The sequence below is a fragment of the Gavia stellata genome, chromosome 2 (assembly GCF_030936135.1).
Source record: "Gavia stellata isolate bGavSte3 chromosome 2, bGavSte3.hap2, whole genome shotgun sequence".
In the NCBI taxonomy this organism is placed as follows: Eukaryota; Metazoa; Chordata; class Aves; order Gaviiformes; family Gaviidae; genus Gavia; species Gavia stellata.
In genome coordinates, this window is record NC_082595.1 from 11,738,693 (window position 1) to 11,760,056 (window position 21,364).

At 35.4% G+C, this 21,364-nt stretch overlaps 1 protein-coding gene across 7 annotated transcripts in view; it reads left to right on the forward strand.

The window, feature by feature from the left end:
- Positions 1 to 21,364, forward strand: part of UBR2 (ubiquitin protein ligase E3 component n-recognin 2) — a 57,624-nt gene that overhangs the window by 5,060 nt on the left and 31,200 nt on the right. For 6 of the 7 annotated variants that reach the window (XM_059835859.1, XM_059835860.1, XM_059835856.1 and 3 more), the window contains exons 3-14: positions 2,501 to 2,579; positions 4,172 to 4,285; positions 7,115 to 7,242; positions 8,251 to 8,389; positions 10,056 to 10,118; positions 11,368 to 11,488; positions 14,149 to 14,256; positions 15,909 to 15,997; positions 16,845 to 16,943; positions 19,240 to 19,403; positions 19,492 to 19,591; positions 20,666 to 20,794. In XM_059835859.1, the coding sequence (XP_059691842.1) occupies positions 2,501 to 2,579; positions 4,172 to 4,285; positions 7,115 to 7,242; positions 8,251 to 8,389; positions 10,056 to 10,118; positions 11,368 to 11,488; positions 14,149 to 14,256; positions 15,909 to 15,997; positions 16,845 to 16,943; positions 19,240 to 19,403; positions 19,492 to 19,591; positions 20,666 to 20,794 (1,333 nt within the window). Of the gene's footprint in view, positions 1 to 2,500; positions 2,580 to 4,171; positions 4,286 to 7,114; positions 7,243 to 8,250; positions 8,390 to 10,055; positions 10,119 to 11,367; positions 11,489 to 14,148; positions 14,257 to 15,908; positions 15,998 to 16,671; positions 16,771 to 16,844; positions 16,944 to 19,239; positions 19,404 to 19,491; positions 19,592 to 20,665; positions 20,795 to 21,364 lie in introns of all 7 variants that reach the window. The other variant, XM_059835862.1, reaches the window with a different exon arrangement.

A 21,364-nucleotide genomic window follows, 5' to 3' on the forward strand; every position in this document is an offset into this window, starting at 1 on the left:
GATCCTGTATTTTAGATCTCTTTCCATGACCTCTTAAACCAATCTATTGGATGCTAAACCAGGTGTAACTCCCACTTGGTGGGGTGACTGAGGACGGGAATGTCTGTCTTATTTGGAGGGTTTATTTTTCTGGGTTTCCATCCCCTTCATTATAAGGAGAGAATGATTGTAGAAGAATTTTCCTCTCTAGCTCTCTCCTTTTCTAGAAACATGATACCTTATTGGCCTTATTTGCTGAAGTTCTGATTCAGGGTGGACTTTAGATATTTATCTCAGCAAGCTGCCTCTTCTGCATTTCTATTTCAACAATCAGTTAAGATAGGTAGTTTTGGAAATGTTTTGAGACCTCTTATCTTGAGCTGGATGAGATTAAACTGGTGGGTACTCTAGATCCTTTCAACCACTAAGAAAACTCCATCTCCTCTCAGGTGCTCTTAAGTTCTTCCTTCACACCTGTGAAAAAATGGAGAGATCTGGGTAGAGAGTGGGAGGCTGAGGACTATCAGAGACTATAAAAAGAATTTCTGCAGTTTCTTTAGTACCTTTTAATGAAATCTGTCCCAAAGAACTAAAAAAACCCAAACCTCAGAACTAGTGTTTTAATTCAAGTCAAATTGCATTGCAGCCTAAAAGTAATATGTTAATGATCAAATGCTCTTCATATGGACTAATGAAAACTGTGGGACTTTTGTTTAATTTTTTCTAAACATTCGTTTTTTCAAGACCAACAGCTCAATATGTAAGGTATATCCTTAAGAATACTGTTAGGTATGATGAAAACATAGAATAATGCAGTCTGTTGGTGTAGAATTTGGAGAATGAGTGAGTGTACTGTTCGTACTCAGGTTCTTTGTTTCAGTAGAAAAATGATTTAAATACAGCAATGTAATCATAATATCATTCAGGTTAGAAAGGATGTCTTGGTATGCCATCTTGTTCGATCTTCTGCTCAAGTCAGAGCCAGCAGTGAATACAGAGTATTTTTGCTGTTGCTGCTATCAAGAGGAAGTTTCATCTTCTTTCATTTAAGTACTGAACATAGATGTAAGACTGTTAATGTTTCCTGTTGTGTGTTAATAATTTTCTTTGACTAATTTTCTTTGGTAATGAAGAATAACGGGAGTTTAAATTAAACTTTTTTGGGATACAGAAGAGAATTGTTTTCTGAGTCCATGAAAGACATAAAAAGCTGTGGCTTTTCTGCCCAGTTGTGAAGCTTACAGGTCTGCCTCTGCATTAGGTATAAGCACCCTTATTTGTTTGAGAAACTACTTAGCAAATGGTTCTGAGTTTGTAAGTATATTGCCACAAGTTTAGGGCTCTGAATAATCGATACCCAATATTGTAGAACTAATCTACCCAATACTGTAGGCATATTGTTGCAATAAGTGTTTTTGATTTTTTTTTTTAATTAAAAAAGAAAGCCATGAACATAAATTATTCTAAAACAGAAGAGCTTTGTATAATTTTGCTTGGATTTTTTACAAATTTGCTTCGTATAATTTTGCCACCTTTAGTGGCTCTTCTGGAGAAAACAAATGTGAAAATAGTACTTTATGCCTAGTAAGCCATAGTTGCCTGATTATCTTTCAGTGATTACCTGGTTTAATTTATTTGGTGAAATGAATTTAAGAGAATTCTTGATAATAACATTTCATAGGATCTCTGGTGTTTTCTTTTGAACAAAATAAGTTGTTTCTCTGAATTCTTGTTTTAATAATAACCATCATAAGACACTCATTCTCTTGGTAGTTATTTTTACATTGCAAAACCTGACTCCCTTAATCTTGAGGTGCCTTGAAGTCAGTTGCATTATATAGGTTCATGTATTTTCAGTGTTTCTCAGGGAGACAGTTAAATGTAATGCATAATTGTCTCAATTATTTGTTTAGCCCCTTTTGCTAGAAATATTACTTCTGTCTAATATAGCAATGCTTGTAGACAGGATCTTACTATGGTCTCTGATGTCCTGGATGAGGAGATTGTGTTCTCGGACCTCTTCAGTGAGCTTGTAGGGCTGAACTTGGAAGCAGAGGTTTGATCCAATCTGTTGTGTGGTATCTTTCTTTCCAGTGTTCAGTGAAAAAATGTCTTCTCTGATTGCTGGAGATTGTTAATGCTTGTACTCTGTACCTGAGAGAACTTGCTTGGGTTTATACTGTTTACCTGTCTGTACTGTGTTCTGTAAGTCATCTGTTTACTTGCTTATATACTTGTCTCACCTCTTGAGGGCAATGGCTATATTACCCAAATAAACATGCTACCCAGACAATATTTTAAAGCCTCTTGTGTTATGATAACAGATTTTTTCTCCTTCATTTGTTTCCCCCTCCTTGGAAGCCATCCCTTTCCTCTTTCAGAATAATATATACATTAGTCAGAAGGCTCATATTGATGATATTTGAAAGTTACCGGTTGTAAAATGTGTAATGAAAGGCAAAAACATTTGTTTAATGCTGCTTTCCCCACCCCACCCCGTTTTTTTTTTTGCTGTTTTCAGAGACTGTGCAGTTGACCCAACTTGTGTGTTATGCATGGAGTGCTTTCTTGGAAGTATTCATAGAGAACACCGATACAGGGTTAGTAATACTGCTGAAATATATGATGTAGTCATTAATAATTCTGTATGTGTATGAAACTCCTTGTTTAAAGTTTAAGAATGTATACATAATTTCAAAATGTTGGATGAACACAAAGTTTGGAATTATGTCTGCAATAATCTTACAAGTACTTGAGTGTTTTGATCTGAGTGCAAATTCTGAAAGTTAACACTTTAAAATATTGAGCAATTAAATTTTATGCACAACAGTTAAGCTTACAAATGTGAGTGTATTATTTTTAACACCTGCCCTTTAGTGAATTTTACAGCATTAGAGTTGGTTTTTGACTTGCTTTGACCTTGATGTTTGACTATTTTTAAGAGGCATTGAAAAACAGTTATTGATAAACCACTTTTATTTAAAACTTATTTCCTTTAAACGTCTGAATTGTTATCAAATTCTGTACAATAGCAGCATTTTTGTTTATTTTTAAACATAAAGTTAAAATCACAAACTAAAACTGTAGATGCTGTTTATTTTAGTAATCTACTGCTATTAGTAGTACGGATTAGTTATACAGATTAGTTAAAAAAAAAAAAACCAAACCCTACAAACAAAACCAAGAAGGTCTTGGTGTGTTTTTAAACTTAGAAGCTAAATGAAAACTACAAGTGCAGCCTTTCTGTAAATCTGTTGTTGACAATACTGCACTGCTGTTAGTGTAAATCCGATCACTGCATGGTTACACTGAGCACTAGGATTTAGGAAAAAAAACCAAACAGAACAACTTGCCCCAAGAAACCCAACCCAATTTGCTGATATCAGCAAACTTGTTGTATGTAGGTTTTTAGTTTGCAGGCTTAGTGAATTGACAAGTCTAGGTGACATCCAAAAGTGTAAGCAAATGTTGTTTCAAATGCCCGTCTAATTTTGTTGATATTGTAGGATGTATCTGTATGTACAGACTGTACCTGTATGCCAAAAATATGAAAGAAGAATTCTTCTATGAATCAGTTAACAGTTGTGGTTCAAAAAGAGTTATTATTACACTTATTAGTTTGAGGTGATCTTAGCTTTAAAATCCATTTTATTAAAACAGTGTAAATATATCATTACAGTTTTCAGATAGTTTTTTCTATGCTTCCTAAGACTTATGTGGACAGTTTGTAAGTTTTGTCTGTAAGCTCCTGTACTGTAACAGCACATCTTTTACTCACTGTGTAATACTGCTATATGAAACGATTTAGCTTTGTTCAGCTTAAAAATGTGAGAATCTGAAATAGTACAGATGGCATTACAAGTAATAGGTTCAGAAAAACTGAAACCCAGAAAACCAGAAACCCAGAAAAACCCACAGCTTTCAGATTGCGGGTGTTTGAAGCTTTTGTTGTTTTTTTGTTTGGTTGGTTTTTAAAATTTTCTCTTGGCATGGGCAGACTGATGAAGTAGATAAGCTTTCAGCCATCATAGAAACAGGCATGGTTTCACTGTGCTTTTTTAACAGAGTACTGGCTAAAGCTATCAGGAGTTGTGATCATGCTTTTGTAGTTTAGTTATGACTACTCATTTCTTAATGTGCATGTATGTGTATGCGTATTCACATGAACTGTTTAATTTTTAAATAATTTTAGATGACAACATCAGGTGGAGGAGGTTTTTGTGACTGTGGTGATACAGAAGCTTGGAAAGAAGGTCCCTACTGTCAAAAGCATGAACTTAACACTTCAGAGACTGCAGAAGAAGAGGTAATAACAATTGAGGCATCATGTTTCAAAACATTGTTAACTGTGTATATATATAACTCATTCATATGAGGTTATTTTTAGTCTTGTATACCATGCTTGAGAGATGGGAGGAAATTTAATAGTAATATTTGAACCACACTATGTGTTAGACAAAATTAATGTCTTGTCTAATTTAAAGAGTTACTTAGAATGACATTCTCTACTTGAAGGCTTTATTTTGTATGTTGTTGATCGCCTCTGCAGCTTTAGTTCTGTTTCTTTGTTTTTCTGTCTTCTGAAAGGTGAAGGGAGTCTGCCACATGAAAAAAAAAAAATCTGTATGTAATCATGTGCATGAAGAAGCCAGATTAAGCTCTCTGTGCAACATGTGTTCTGATTCTTACCAAAGTAAACTGCACAGATTTTTTAAATCAAAATGACTTGCTGTTACAGGAAAACTGTAATGGAGATATAAGATAAAGGTCTATAAAAGCTTGTTTGGTATGGAGAAGGTAAATAGAGAACATATCTTCACCATTTCTCATAGCATAACAACTTGGACACATTAAATGCAAAAAGACATGCTACTTCTTACAATATGAATTCAAGTTGTTGGACTAACTGTTACAAAACACCATTGTTGTTAAAAGTTTATATGTGTTCAAAAGGAAATTTAACATGTTTGTGGGGGGAAAAAATGATCAATGGCCATTTAGAAATTGCAGATACAATCTTTGGTGTGGGAAGTATCAGTGTCTTAAGTTACTGGAGACCAGAGGATCATTCTGTGCTGCTCTTATACTCTTCCTTTAGTATCTGTTATGACATCTCAAGAATGAGAGTGGCTAGTTGGGCTTTTGGTCTAGCCACTCATGTCTCTTATGTAATATATTTTCTGTGAGATTTTTTTGAAGGGAAAATATAAGGCAAATTTTTTGTAGTGATTTTGCTGATATGATGGTTTAAGTGAAGCAACTGTAACTGTATTTGCAGTGGTCCTTCTAAAATCTGTTATCACTACCTCAACCCTAAGACTCTAGCACTGCTGCATGGACCCACCATTTGATCTACATGCCAGTTTACATTAGTGGGCAGCCCTAGAAAACTGTTGTTCTGAAATCTTGGGTGGACTGCTACTTCTATGTGCAAAGATACTCACCCAGTAAGTGTGAGTGACAGAAAAATAAAGGTACTGGGCAGGCTTTATGTTTCTTCCCCGTGAGTGATGGGGATTGAGATCTCTTATGTTACGCAATGTTGTGTTTGACGTAGATCAGAGATCGTTTGTTGAGCATTATCAGAGCCTGTTTTGTGCCTTGCCTGGATACATGTCTTTTTTGAAAGTGCGGGGAATGGAGACAGTGCTGCTGTTTAAGATTTGCCTTTGCTTTTGGTGACTGATAGTTTTCCATACCCTAGATAAGTTTTAAATGAAGAAAAAAAAAAAAAAGAGAAATGGCAGTTATTAACACTCATGTAAAGCTCCCAAATATTTCAAAAGAATCTTGGGATGGGTGGGTGAATAAACTTTACTAGTACAGGTGAATTGCTGACTGTCAAGGGCCTCCTGTAGATAATGCAGACTTAAGTTCTGAAAATATTATTGTGGCCATTTTTATACAACATAAACTGTTGTGAAACACAGAATTAGGTAATCCTAAAACAGAAATTGGGCTACTGTTAAATATTTTAATTGGCTAACAGTTACACATACTTCAAAATATCAAATGATGAATTGAGTCAGTGACCCAATTTATAGTACATGTCCAGGTGACCTACAGGGCATGCAATGTTCCCTTTCCAGCTTTGTAGAAGAGGGACTAGTGGTTCTGAACATCAACAATTTGAAATAATAGAAGAAGAATCCTTTCAGAGAAGAGGTTTTTAATTTTTTCTATTCACACACAAATCCCTTGAAATGGATTGGAAGGAAATGGCAGTGGTACCTGTATTACCTCATTCAGAGTTGACAGTGGTTCTCATTTGCTGCTCCAAAAAGTAGTCCCTTTGACTTTGCAGACTGAGGCAGCACTCTTCCCCCTCCTCATTTCAGTTCCCCCACCTGCAGCAGCCATTCTACCCTGGCAGAGAGAGGAGGATGAGATTATAGTTGCTGCTGCAGATGTCAAATGGAGGGCACCCTGGAGAGTGCAGAGTGGGCACAAGTGCATGCATGGTCCACATACAAAAGGAGAATAGCTGTCTGTGAACAAGGCAGAGACATGGGCAGATCATTGTGAAATACCTAGTTACATTTAAGCATTTAATTATTTATATGCCACAGCATATAAGAGGCATGCATCATAAATGATTCCAGTGTGCTGGATGTGGTATAAGCTTGGATGGATAAGCCTTCTGCCTCTAAATGCATGCTATATATAAAACAAGGCAATAGATGCATAGTTGTTTGTATTCTGCAGTTTACTAATATTGGTAAGTGGAATAAAAGATACAGTGATTTCAAATTATGTTTTTGAAGGCATCGCAGAAAAAACAGATTTTAATACAGCTGAGGTTAAAAGTTCTTCAGAAGAACTATCTTAGAAGGTGTGCAGAAGCCTGAACAATGAAAGTGAAAATGGACAAGTGTGAAAATTTAAATGAGTGATCAGAGGCAAGTTAACATTTAGGTATTGAATGCTAGATTAGTGCTTTTGTGACTGTCAGTGAAGAACTGGAAAAAGAAAACAGGATTATTATTGACTCTATTCCTTTCAAATGCAAAGTAATTTGAAGAAAGACATCATTAAAGATGCTTACATCATCTTCGACAAAGAGAGGTGCAAATTTGGCAATTTCTGTTTTGAAGGTCATTTAATTTCTCAATTGCTAGTTATATTTATCTTCCAGGATCCTCTTGTGCAGTTACCAGAAGATATGGTAGCAAGAGCTTATAATATTTTTGCCATCACATTTAAGTATGCAGTAGATATATTAACATGGGAAAAGGAAAATGAATTGCCTGGCCTAGAAATGATGTAAGTATAGCATTTGTCTTTTCCCTTTTAAAGGCTTGCAGATATTTACAATAGAAAATGCAAATTCTGATGTTAAGTATATTTTCTGCCTTTCCTAAAATTGTCAGGAATATTTTGTAGACAATGGACTAAAATAATTTTAGTAGATTTGTTTTTCTCATATTTTTTACTTTTGTGATTATGCAGCCCATTTATCTCCATAGCGATGATGAAACAATGTCTTTGTGATACCTTTGTTTTCTTAATATTGAAAAGGAAGCATTGGTAAAATACAATACCCTAAAACAAGTGGCATGTTAATTTCTTGCTGAAATTCTGATGGCAAAAGCGTTTTGTAATGTTGGTGATCCACTTATAAATTTTGAAGCATTACAGAATATTTAAGTGTATTGTAGCATCATAGTTATCATGGATTCATTTGTGACATCTTGTTAGTAACTTCTTTTACTTTGTGTTGTGTGAGTAAGAATGCTGTGTAAATAAATGATGGGAATCAAAAGATTGCACTGAATCTGTGTAAGCTTAATAAGTTGTGGTTTTGAGAATTGTGGAGTTTGGGCTTTTTAAGAGACTGTCAAGTTTTTGTTGTCTAATAGACCTTTATGCAGTATTGGGGAAACAGGTGTGGCAAAATAATGCCAGGACTGGTGAAATCTCTAAGAAGCTATGGAAGAATTTATTGAGCACAGCTGCAATGGAAGGAAATGTGTTTTTCTTAGTAGGAAACTATCAATTCATAATCAACAAATGTTCAAAAATAATACTCAAACTTACTATTGTATTAAGATTTTGCTCATTTTGGACTTAATTCTGCAGGAAAGATGCACATTTCTATAGAAGTTAGGGGTGGTCAGTCCTTTTCAAATAAATTGTTGAGATATGTTCCAGTATAGTAAAAGAAGCCCAAGCTTGGGTTGTCTGCTTGGTGGAAAACTTTGTTAAACTAGAAGTTGATTTTTTTAAAATTACATTACTTTGAATTATGTAAATTAAATCCTTGCTTTGAAGTGAGAAGAGTGACACTTACTACTGCATGCTGTTTAATGATGAAGTCCATACCTATGAGCAAGTTATTTATACTCTTCAGAAGGCTGTCAACTGCACGCAGAAGGAAGCTATTGGTTTTGCAACAACAGTAGATAGAGATGTAAGTAAATTAATTGCTAGAACTTTTAATTATACTCATCCTAATGTTTATTTTGTATGACTACACTTACTTTAGTTCATTTTCCCAAGGAGTGTGGTTAATGTGATGGAGCCCTGTGTGTCAGGTCACCCTAAAAGGTCTTAACTTATTGGCCAATCCAAACCAGACCTAATACTGAATATATGTTTCAGTGTAACTGTATTCCAGTAAGTCTTGTGAGTGTAGATAGCAGGGTGTCTCTCACTCCTCAAGGACAGGCAGCAACTTTAGCTCATCCTTCACTGTACACCAGGGAGCTGACATTGAAAGGGTGCCTATATGTGCTTCCACGCATGGGAAATGCTTCTCAGAGTAACACCAGTCAAACGTGAGGGATAAAATTGATAATTGGCTGTATTTGTTCCGGTGCTTATGGAACTATTTGTGGCTTCTTTAAATTTAGTTTTCTTTTTCATAATTGTCAGATGATAACGGCAGGAAGAGGTAAAGCATTTCATACAGCATTTAGAAAGAACAATGAGTTCAGAATGACTACATGCTGAATATAATTTTAACTAGTATGTCGGTCTCAGAAGCACTCTGCCAGCTGTGTTTGTATTCTGGCTTGTATGCATTTTAAGAAAAAGAAACTTTATAGGGACAACTGCATCTTATTATTTGTAACATGAGCCTGTAAGCAGTTGCTGTGAAAATGAGTGTCCTTCTATGTTGTTTTGTTGGCTCGTGCCTTTTTTTGGGTGGGTGGCATGGGGAGGGAAGTCTCTTCCAAAATGGCAATGAGAATGTTGTTTTGGGTTGTTGAAGTACTTCAGGAAGGACAGTAGAAAAGGAAATACAACCACTTTATATTACTTAACACTGAACTAGATTTTGGTTTTATGTTATCACCACTCTGTTGTTGTGACATCAGTAACCAAAAGATTCCTGTCTGATCCCTGAATGTGTGCTGACTTGAGCACATGCTATGTATTGTAGGATGCACTTTGGAGATTTTTCCCTACTGTTGATCCTGTCCTACTTCTAAATAGATACGTGAATGCATATATACATGTGCACATGTGTATGTATGTAAAAGAAATGAGAAGGTTATGCCTGAAACAATGGTTTGGCATCAGACCAGATCTAAAATCTCTGTAAGCTATTCTGTCTATAATACACTATAAATTGAATCAACTATCTATTTTAATGTGTGTATTGACAGTATAGAAAAACTCATATGATATGGAAACCTTCCAGTTTTAAAATAAACCAAGTGCTTTAGTTGTATGTTTAAAAGACCAATTAGCTTTCATAGCTACTTTTTAAAAGGCATTGAAATGTCTGAAATATCTTTAAATTCTACCAAAACTCATGATTGATGCATTAGTGCTAAAGATAAGTTTTCGGTATTTTAAATAAATGTGATGGTTATATCTTAAAAACAATATTATACACAGAAAATTTAGTATAACAGGTAACTGCATATATGGTATAATTTTATTTTCTTTTAAAAAGTACAGGGTGCATTTTGGGAGTTCAGTGATTTAAAAAATGAAAATAGCATGAAAGCAGGAGTGGTTAACATGCATCTGAAACTATTACTGTATCTTTTATACTAATGTAAAATACAGCATTTTCACTTCTTGTTTAAAGCTGGTGGTAATGTTACTTCTTTACAAATTTAAAGGGACGTAGGTCTGTTCGATATGGAGACTTTCAGTACTGCGATCAAGCAAAATCAGTAATAGTGGTAAGTAATATTACCTACTTATTTGCCTCATCTTAAGCAAGAAGAGGCTTTGCTACACAGTTTTGGGATATTGTTACCATATAATGATTCTTTTATATTTTAATAATACAAAGTGTTACAGATACTATTTACAATATGCACAGTAAGAGGTATCAAAATACAGGTTTATGCTCCATTTTACTTTTTGTTTTTTTCTGCTGTGGTCAACCTTGCACCCAAAATAATTTCCTAAAAAGAAGCTCCCAGACAACTTTCCCCATCAGAAAACAGTTTGATGCGGAACTTCAGATATAATCTTTTAGAATTGCATGTCAGTTCAGATCATGAAGTTGAACTATTTTAGTTCTCCTATAGTATGAAGTTGTTTTCTTCTTTCACAGTCACAACTGTGGTCATTATTACTGATTGAATCCAATTGTGAAACTACAAATACACTTCCATTTTGCGTGTGTGTATTTATATGTGTCTATATATATTCATAATATCTATATATTACAGGGTTCTTCCATGTAAGAACATGGGAATAATATTTTCTATTTAAATTTTTTAACTGCTGCAGTGCAGTACTTAATCACATGCAGTAAACAGTTTATGTATAATACTGCTACCACTGAAAAACAAATACTGCAACTAGAGTTACTGGCCTTAAACTATTTAAGGTATTTTGAAAATGTTAATGTATCTTTAAAGATAAAGTTGTGCAGTATTTTTAACTTGCCACCTATGCAGTCATAGAACAAATGGCTTTTATGTGTAATGTCTAACTAGTAAGGTTACTAACACAGAGATGAGGGGAAATACTTTCTTTCTTGTTTTAACTCTGTGTGTCTACTTTGTATTATTGAAAATAGTCCGTGGACAATCAGTTTCTTTCCTTCGTGGGCTGCTGTGTGACTTGCATGTCATGTTGTGAGGAACAAATGTGCATGGCTGTCTTAGGTTGTGCGTCGGACTGCTTATCAGTAAAATGCAGCAGATCAGTGTGTATATTGATAAGAGGCCAAGAGTGGGAAATGGATTGGCCTAAATATGTTGATATTGCATAATAAGGTCCTGAAAATATTAATAGAGTAAATGAAGTTCCGACTTTTTTGGTTTTGTTTCTTCCCTATGTAGGTGTTAGTAATTAGAATATGCATTAATATTATAAATTACTGAAATTAATTATAGGTAAGCTGTGTTTCTGTACAGAAATATATGCTAGTCCTCACTTAAATATACATTACCTCCTTTTTCTTTTATTTTTCAGAGGAATACCAGTCGTCAGACAAAGCCATTGAAAGTACAAGTTATGCATTCATCTATTGTTGCACATCAGAGCTTTGGTCTGAAGCTCCTAACTTGGCTTGGCAGCGTTATTGGATATTCAGGTGGGCAATCTTAAACTTTTTTGAGATAAGTTAGACAATATTTGTGAGGCAAGCTGAATTCCTGAAGCAATGTTGTCTACTTATTTCAGATACGTAATTTATAAGGCAAAGCTGTTACTAACTTGTCACACTTCATTCTGTTTTCTCTTACTGGAGTGCTGTTCTGAGTTCTGACTTCCATGTGAAAGTGCTGCCAGTCTTACTTAGTCTTCTCAGATACTGTTTTCTGTTAGTTGCTGTTGAACAGAAGCTGAGAATTGCTGTCAAATGCTGTATGCCAACAAGCTATTTTTCAGTCCCTAGTTTCTTTTAAATGAATGCAGTAAGCTGAAAATAACCTGTCTGATTAGATAAAACAAAATTATTCAGAAGTAATTTGATGAAAGATGATGAAAGTGATTGCTTCAGATTTTTTGCTAAGTAGAACAGAGAAGATGCAGGGATGTGTGGAGGTTTTTGGGCAAGTATAGAAGCCAACGAAGTATTAATCAGGTAGTTAGAAAGAGGTTTCTTCTAAGGAACCAAGATGCTCAGTATCATTTTTATGGGAAGGCTCTATGTTTTGGCTTGGTTCCTCCTTTGTCCTGATGAGTCGTAAGGTTGTTAAAATGTGGCGCATGAGGGGAAATAAAAGGAAAATGTGTCAAACTGCTGATATGTAGAAATGTAGATGCTGTCTCCAACGTGCTTTCTGTGTTCTATGCATCTGTAAATGTTAATGAGAATTATTAGCAAAGCACACTCAGCTGTAATATTGCATGTATGTTCTGCATAGGTGCAAGATTTCTTCAGAGATTGTATGTTTTATTAGACTGATAGTTGAAAAACCAGCCAAGATTTCAGGCACAGGATTTCTATGTCACGTTATCTTTTTGGAAAGATAAGTAGTTTATGTTTGGTAAGCTACTGTTTCAAGATACATAAATCAAAACTTTTGAAAAATTATGGTAGCAGTTTGTTCAACTACTTGCCAGTGTTGCTGGCAAATAATAGGTATTAATAGAAAGGAGAGGCATGAAGATATTTAATTTCTGAGATAAATTTTCCTTTCAGTGTAACATGTAGGTAGGCACTGTCTTTCTGGTATTCTTTGAGCTCAGTTTTGTGCCATATCACTTGTGCCAGGTACTGAAGTCCCTAATTTTCTACATTGCACTAAGTTGCAGTTGCAAAAAAGTAACTTCAGTATGTTAATGGAGTATCAAGTTAGAGAGGAAAGTGTTGAATTTATAGCTTGATTTGTGTGTGGTGTTTCTGAAATTCTGCGGAGTTCACTTCATTAAATGCAGTGTCCTTTATGATTCAGAAGGGCAAAAATAATGTTTGATGGTAAGCAGTATGCATATGTTCTGTCTGTGACCTACGTGCTCAACTACTTGAAATGCCTTACACACCTTGGGATGCAGTCTTGCAATGTACTCTGGAGTCTGGTTTTGTGAAATGCACTTTTTAAAAAGTTGGTTTCCCTTAGCTTTTTAACACGCACACCCAAACATCTAGATTCTGCTCAATCTTTTAAACAGCCTGTTACCATTCATCTGTAATGTGGGGTGATAGAATTGCACTGCTTAGGTGGTTACACTTAAATGTCCCTGACCAAAGGGAGATTGGCAGGTGGAGGGGTCTTTTGCTGTGCTACAAAATTAGGTTGGATGATTGCTGCGAAATGAGTGTCAAACTCTTGTCAGTGAATAAAGGGAAAAACCTTGCTATGGAACTTTGTCACAAGCTTGACTATCACATGCTTTCTAGCAAATATCAGTTCTTCAGGAATAAGCATCTGTTTGCCATTTGTTGAACAATGGGGTAGTTGCCATTAATTTGTTACTCTGCATAACAGTAGTTGGAATTGAACTCTGCAAGGCAAACCCTCCCCTCCCCGCCCAAACTGCTGTAGTCGTTCATGGACTGTGTAGAACTGCACTGTGCAGCACATAGTATAGGGTATACATGGCACTGAGCCACTGCCAACTCTACCGTAGAAGCTGAGATGGCTAAGTGGTGTGCAGAAATAAGGGCTAATACGTATAAGTCATATAGTTGTGTTAGTGAATGTGCATTACCTGCAGTGCAAACCTAGGTTGAGCATTGTTAATACGAGCATGTCTGTATTGTGTTCTGTTGCAGATGCAGGCTTGTCTGCAAGCTTATAATAACTTACATGTTCATATAATAACAGTTATTACTGCTTTCCATTAGGAAAAAAAAATGTAGAGAAGCTTTAAAATAATAGCAGCTAGTAAGTGTAAACAAAAAACTCGTATATATGAGTCATTTCATATATGAATTATATTTTCCTTTTGATAGGACTCTAAACAGGAAAAATATAACTTAGAAAATTAGTCTGCTGTGTAATTATTTCTTAGATTAGTAAGCCAGCAGCACTTTTAAGAAAGCACATTTTTATTTGATGGCTTTGAAATAAACTGTTGTGTTTGGCAATTTTCACAAGGTTCCTAATGTACTCTAAGATTAGTGTCAAACTTGCAAGATATGAAATATTTGTTTCTATCAGCAAAATATGAGCAATGTTACTCAGTTGTCAAGGAAAAGAGGGCCCTATGGCTTCTACTGTGTCTTATGAAAATTCCAGTATGTCAAAATAATGTATAAGTTTGTGTTTAAGCTATAACTAATTTACATAATTTCTCTTCATTAAGATGGCCTTCGTCGAATATTATGTCAAGTTGGTTTACAGGAGGGGCCAGAAGGTGAAAATTCTTCTCTTGTGGATAAGCTGATGCTTTATGATTCTAAACTGTGGAAAGGTGAGTTTTTTCAAACTTCTGGAAAACACTAAACAATGCTATGCATATAAGTTTTTCCCTTTACAGTATCTGTAAATGTTTGATCATTTTTGCTGTGGTGTATTATAGATAGAATTGCCTGATTTGTGATAATCTGTCTCTTCATGATGCACTTCAAATACATTGAAGACAAGAACATGAGGAGACCATTTGGAGATGGGGTTGGTTTTAGATCTAATTTTTCAAAGTAGTCTGAAATTAAGGCTGACTTGAATATACAGATGACAGTGATAGTTAAGGGAAATTGAGTAAACAATAGAGTGATTTGGGGTTTTTCTGCTTTATAGGATCTGAGCATCTGTATCATCTACAAAAATGTCTCTTTTTAAGGGATAGGGCAGAGGTTTTCTGCTTTGACGTGTGTTTGTGTTCATGAGGTATTCTTAGGTGTTCCGAGAACATTCAGTGAAAACTATTGTTCTGTTATTTTAGAGTCCTTAAAATTTTAAAAGCCTGATTGATACAATGGGATTGGCTAGAAAGTTGTAATTTTGAGGAAGTGGAGATAGTAAATTTCTTTTCCATTATGGATTCTATGACTGATTTGATATCCTGAAAGGACATGTAAGGCTGGGTGTAAGAAAGAGAAGCACAAAGAGAAGACAGAGAATGATGCAATATATCTGTCCTTTTCTTATTTAAACATGAATATAGTGTTTTGAAGATTGCTACCCTCCCCCCAGTATCTTTTACTGTTCTTCAGTTCTGAGGTACAGATATCCTAGAGACTAGTACCATCTCTTTGTGGTCTGTCTTGGGAATGTCTTGGAGCAGTAGTAAAAGAAGTAAGGTGGAAAGTGGATGTAGTATGTAGAAAATGATTCTTTTAGGTTTTGTTTATCAAATACTTTTATCTTGTGTGAATGAATTCCTGGCACTCAGATTTTTTTTTTTATTTTTTTGTTTGACTGCAAATTTAATGATCTGAAAGGTACTACTTTTGTGGACCATTACAACATTTTTAATAGAGGTTTTGTTAGGATAATGTCTTTCATGTAAGCAAGGAGTAGCTTTAGCTTGTCTATTCCAACATAAATATTTCTCTATTTTTTCATGTATTCCATAGCTACTCTGCATTAAGGAAATAGTGTAATGGCTTTTGACTTAAGTGACCTAAAGAACACGTATGTATTTCCAAGCTACGTACAGTCAATTCTCAATGAGATGGGATGCTGCTCAGACACACTAGAAATTTGGAGCTAGCTGAGCTGATCGTTTTGCAGAGTTGTTAATGACTAACAATTTATTGCAGTTCTCAGGACTTATCATAATAGCGTGTTCTTTTTTGCCTTGGGCTGTCCAAATCCTCTGTTTATCCTGAGGAGGAACAGAGTTCTGTTCTTGTTTGCTCGACTTGCCTTATATTTGAAGGTTTGTGTTCCCATTCAACAGCTCAGTTTAATCTTATAGAGGAGTAATAAATAATGCCACTTGAAGAATTTTGTTTTATGTATTATTCTTCGTCCTTTGCTACCACCTAACAGACTTAATCGAAGCAGCTTCTGCTCTGAAATGTACACTTACCTCATTCTGTAAAAGTTTACTTTTCTGAATGTTTCTGTAATTTGTTGATAGAAAACAGTCACATGCAATATTTCATTTTTTCTTGACAGGAGCTAGAAATGTATATCACCAGTTATTCATGAGCAGTCTGCTTATGGATTTGAAATACAAGAAACTTTTCGCTATCCGCTTTGCAAGAGTAAGTATCTTTCTTACAAAAAGCCATTAAATGCTTAAACTGTCTAGCAAAGAAAGTTTAGTTAGCATACAGTGCTTCAAATGAACTGTTATCCAGAATTTTTTTTCCATTTTTTGGAAGTGAAAAGTTGAAGTGGAATGCTGACTACCTTATTTCCGACTTCAATTATTAGTCGTAATGGCATCTCATCTCCTGGGAAGAAAATGGGCTTTGCAGGCTCCCCAGAACTAAAGCAGTTCAGATGTTTTTGTCTTCACCATCAGCTATGCAGGCTATCACTTCTTAAGAGCTAATCGCTTCTCATTGTTGAGGTGTAAGCTGTTACAGCACTACTCAGAAATGGTGCTGAAGTTCAGTTATGCTGATTAGTATTTCTGCAGTAACTAGTATATGAAATGCCTTAAATCAGCATTGCAAAATTCTGCTCACTCTGCTAAAGACAAATAACTTTTTTGAGTAGAAAATAAAATATTAGCCTTTATTGTGAAAATGAGTGAGTAGATCTCACGTGTGAGCAGATTAAATTGTCATGTTCTTTGTACAAAATATCTATATAATAAACCAAAAGAGCTACTCTTCCCTGTATCATGGCATTAAAGTTTCCCAGAGCAGACATTTAAATAAAAAAAAACAGGTCAGTGTGGATTAGAGGTGAATTTCCCCTTGTTGTTTAGAATTACCGGCAGTTGCAGAGAGATTATATGGAGGATGATCACGAACGGGCAGTATCGGTGGCTGCTCTGTCTGTCCAACTCTTCACTGTACCTACTCTGGTGAGTAGTGCCTGTCTTTCTTTTAAAAACTGATAGTTGGCACTCCTTGCCTTTTTTTGCCTCCTTCTTAATAGAACTATGAGCGATTGCAGAGTGATTTTATGAAAGATGACCACGACAGAGAGTTCTCAATTGCTGACCTCTCGATACAGATATTCACAGTGCCTTCTCTTGTAAGTACTAAAAGACCAAAAAAGGAAATCTTTATTTGTTAAAAGCAGCTAGAGATTCTTGAATCAAGACTGCAGATTTCTTTTAACATTACTGTGGAAGTGCATGGCACTGCTGCTGCACAGCAGTCAGACTGTTTACATACATTGCTATGGGTTTAGAAGGTAAAGTATTCAGCATTGCAAAGTTTGAGTCTGACTTCCCAGAGTAGGCTAGGTATTTTTGGTTTTTATTTTTACAGTTTTATTTTACTTATTTTTTAGAAAGGTACTTAAACGTTTATTTAGAACCACACATAATATTTAAATTCCTCGTCATACTGAGCCACAGTTACTGTTTGTAGAAATCTACATTATGGTTTTATTAACTTTCTAATCAACACAAGTGCAAGCAAGAATTGTCTCATGATATTCCCTACTTCCTTTTGTACTTCTAGACTCAGACAATGCCTTCTTTCAGGTTTCCAGTTAATTTTTGATACAGTGGTTCAGGCACTGTTATTTCCCCCAGCTCACTAACTCTGCTGGTCTTTCACCAGCTTATGCTTGTTTGGGAAACGTCTTTTTGTTGCTAGTCTCCAAATAAGTCTGTCCTTGCTTGCATTACAAACTAGACAAATTAAACTTTGGAGCTGTACTGGAAATAAAAGTCTGGTTTTCATAGCCAGAATTGTTTAAAAAATGAATGCTTCTGAAACCTTCCAAATTTAATCAACTTAATTGAGCTCTAAAATTCAATAGTAGCATGGCAGTTATGATACTAAGCAAAGCTGTTTTTCAGTTTCCTAGGGTTGGATGTTATCCATGGAAATTCAACAGGACCTCAGGATTTTGTTGCCATGGTTCAGAAGCAGTATTGTGTTACCTCTTCTAATTTTGATGCTGTCAATAAGAATGTTGCTAGTATTCAGATCTACAGTTAGACTTAACCAACTAGTATTATTCAAATGGTTATGTTATTATCTTTTCCTTTGGCAGATGGGGTGGTGGAATATGGGTTATTAAGATGTATTTTTTTTTTAAAAAAAGGAATTCAAACATTTCCTTAGAGGACAATAATTGCAGTGTCCCTTTTACATGTTTTCTATTTCAAAAGCCTGCAAAAAAAGTAAACCAAATGGGTTTTAACTGTTCTGTAGAAGTAAAGAATAGACATGACATGAAAGTAGTTGTTATAAGCTCCTACCATACGAAATAAGAATTATTTTTTAAGTATTTAAAGCCATTTGGATTCATTCTTAACTGAATGAATAAGTTGAAGAATGTAAAATCACCCCACTGCCCTCCAGTAATGTTTTCAAACTGATCTTAGTAATTTAAGAGTTTGTTTGATTTGAGGGAGGATGCGTGGTTGTGTTGGTGGTGATTTTCTGGGGGGGAAATGTTAACCATTACATTTTATTTTTTTTTCCTCATGCAGTAGCATTTTAGAAACTGTGTTTTTTTGAGTATCAATTAGCAACTGTAGAACCCAGAAGCTCTAGTCAACAAACCAGTGTCTTTGAGGTAGATCAGAGTAGCCAATCTTCTTGAATCTACCAGCCACATAATAAAATCCTCATGGGATCTGAGAACTGAAGACTCATCCTGTTTACCTTGGAGGACCAACAGAATGGGGGAGTTCTGGAAAGGCTCACAAGTAGGAGATGGCAGTAACTGCTTAGTGCCCCCTACTCTCTTGTGGGGTTGGGTTAGGTTAGGTTGGGCATGGAAGATGATCTTCATTGGACTTTGCGATGCCTGTTGATTTGTTTGCTACAACACATGGATATATGCAGTAACCCTTGAGGGGAATCATAAGTCATTTCACATAATTTTCCTGTGGAAATTGCACTGTACAGTTCCTTATCAGGTCATAAGACAAGCTGTTCACCACAGTGCTTGACAGTTTGTAAACAGAAAGCAGAAGAGCTGTTACTCCCCTAAAGAGCTCATACTTAAATTATATGAGAGGAGACAACACATACTTAAAGGGAGGTACAAGTTAATTATAACACATATAATAACATATGCCTTGTGTCATAGTTATATAGGTTAGCAGGAGCCTAATCATACTCAAACTTCTGTATAGAAGGGAACTGAAGAGAGAGATCTGCTTTATGATAATTTCTGGCTAGATTACTTTTTATTCTTCTGTGAATGTTTGTAAGATTGGCTTTCAATATGTTCTTCTGTTTTGATTATTGGTGTAACTGTTTTGGATAAAAATTCATATATTTTGTAAACTTCATGGTGCAGCGTGAAACCCTTGTTAGCTGTGTCTGTTAATTACAGCAAATTTCAATGTACTTTGGTATAGGCTCGAATGCTAATAACGGAAGAAAATCTCATGACCACTATCATCAAAACTTTTATGGACCACTTAAGGCACCGTGACATCCAAGGCAGGTTTCAGTTTGAACGTTACACTGCTCTGCAGGCTTTCAAATTCAGGCGTGTTCAGAGCCTTATTTTGGATCTCAAGTAAGTATATTAACTATGTGCTCATTTGATTAATTGAGGAGGGAAAAAATACATAAAATTAACACTTGTATCTTTCTAATGTGCCCAGGTATGTGTTGATAAGTAAGCCAACTGAGTGGTCAGATGACTTGAGGCACAAGTTCCTAGAGGGTTTTGATGCCTTCTTAGAATTACTCAAATGTATGCAGGTATGTAAATCTGTGAATTACAAAATTTGCACTGTGTTATAGCAGAAAGTTTGCTATAATAATATAAAAATCGAGGAAATTTAATGTACTCTCCATTTTGTAACTTCAGTGCAGTATAACTTTTGGAGTCGTTATGTTTTCCTGAAACATAATATCTCACCTTAACTTTTTTATGTTTAGTTTCTTGTAGAGGGCAGTAGAAAGGAAGAGTGTTCAAAAAGAAAAATGTCATTTTGGGCATATTTTGCAGTTATACAGGGAGACAAGACACAATTAATTGTGTGAGCAAAATCTGGTCCATCTTAACCAACTTTCCCTCATAGCGAGAGCTCCAGTTACTCCTTAAGTGTCAGCAGAATTGCTCCTTGTATTGAGGAATATATAGCTGCTGACATACAAATAGACTTCTTCACTGTGTTGTTTGGTTTTTCTTTTCCCCAGCCTTTTCATGTGCTATGTTACCTTAAGAGGAGTATTTTGAAAGCAGACCAGCTTTTACAAGGGCAAATTGACTGTATGATCAGTAAGGTATAAGTCAGACTCACTCCCACTTTTCAGTACTTCAGCAGCATACCTTTCTCATACTTAGCTTTCGTTAGTCTGTTTATGATAGTCACTTGAATATATTGTAATCCTCAGATCATGCTGGTTTTTTTATGCCAAGAGCTGATAAGGTACGCTAGTACCCAGTCTTTGGTTAGTGCTTAACTGCATTTAATAGCACATCCCTAGAAAATACATTCAAAAACCAAAATGTGTATGTAAGATTATGTATGTATGCAAATGCTGTTGTACTGCTCATAATACTGAAATCTCTGCAAGTATTAATAATAAACAGAGCTCATATCCAAAAACCTTTCTTGTCCCAGTATTCTTGTCTTCCAATTCACGTTTCATTTTCTTGTTATTATTACAATGTGTATAATTCCTTTTCAGATGGTCCCAAGCTTCTTTTTTCCTGTTGTAGCAACAGTATATTTGTAAGGACAGGTAGCCACTGTCTCACACTTACGCTGATGTTGTCAATGTATTTCAGTGATATATTGTTGAAATGCGTAATTCTTTTTGTTCTAGGGTATGGATCCAATAACTCGTCAAGTAGGACAACACATAGAAATGGAACCAGAATGGGAAGCGGCATTTACGTTGCAGATGAAATTAACACTTGTTATTTCAATGATGCAGGACTGGTGTGCTTTAGATGTAAGTTCCTTCTGAATTGTTTTTTCTTGTGAATATGTGAAGGGGAAAAAACCCAAACAAATGTGTAACAATTGAGCAAGACACATAACTGTACCATAAGCCAAGATCATCTTCTCTGAGCAAATGCAAATCTCTTCTGTATTTGAACACATCTTTTATGGCTTGAACTGACCGAGTCATAAGAATGGGGTTATGCCTTTTAAAAAATACTGCGGAGAGAGTTCTGTCATGCATCTGAAAGTGAAGAGGGAATAGAGGAGTAGGCCCTGGACCTGCCAAATGCTGCCTGATTATAAATCAGGTTTCTACTCCATAAGGGTTTCAAGTTTTAGGAGTACAGAACTTCAGCATGGTAAAATATGACTGGAACAAGTGATCCTAGAATATTTGAACATTCAAGCTGGCTTTAATCTGTCACTGTTGGTTGGTGTGCAGGTTTTACTAGCCTAGCATGATCATTGCTCAGAAAGTTTCCTTAGTATAAGTTATTAAAAAAAAAAAAAGCTAGTGGGTGTTTTTCTAAACAAACATACCTGCATGAGTTTTGCAATCTGTGTCCCCCTTAATTCA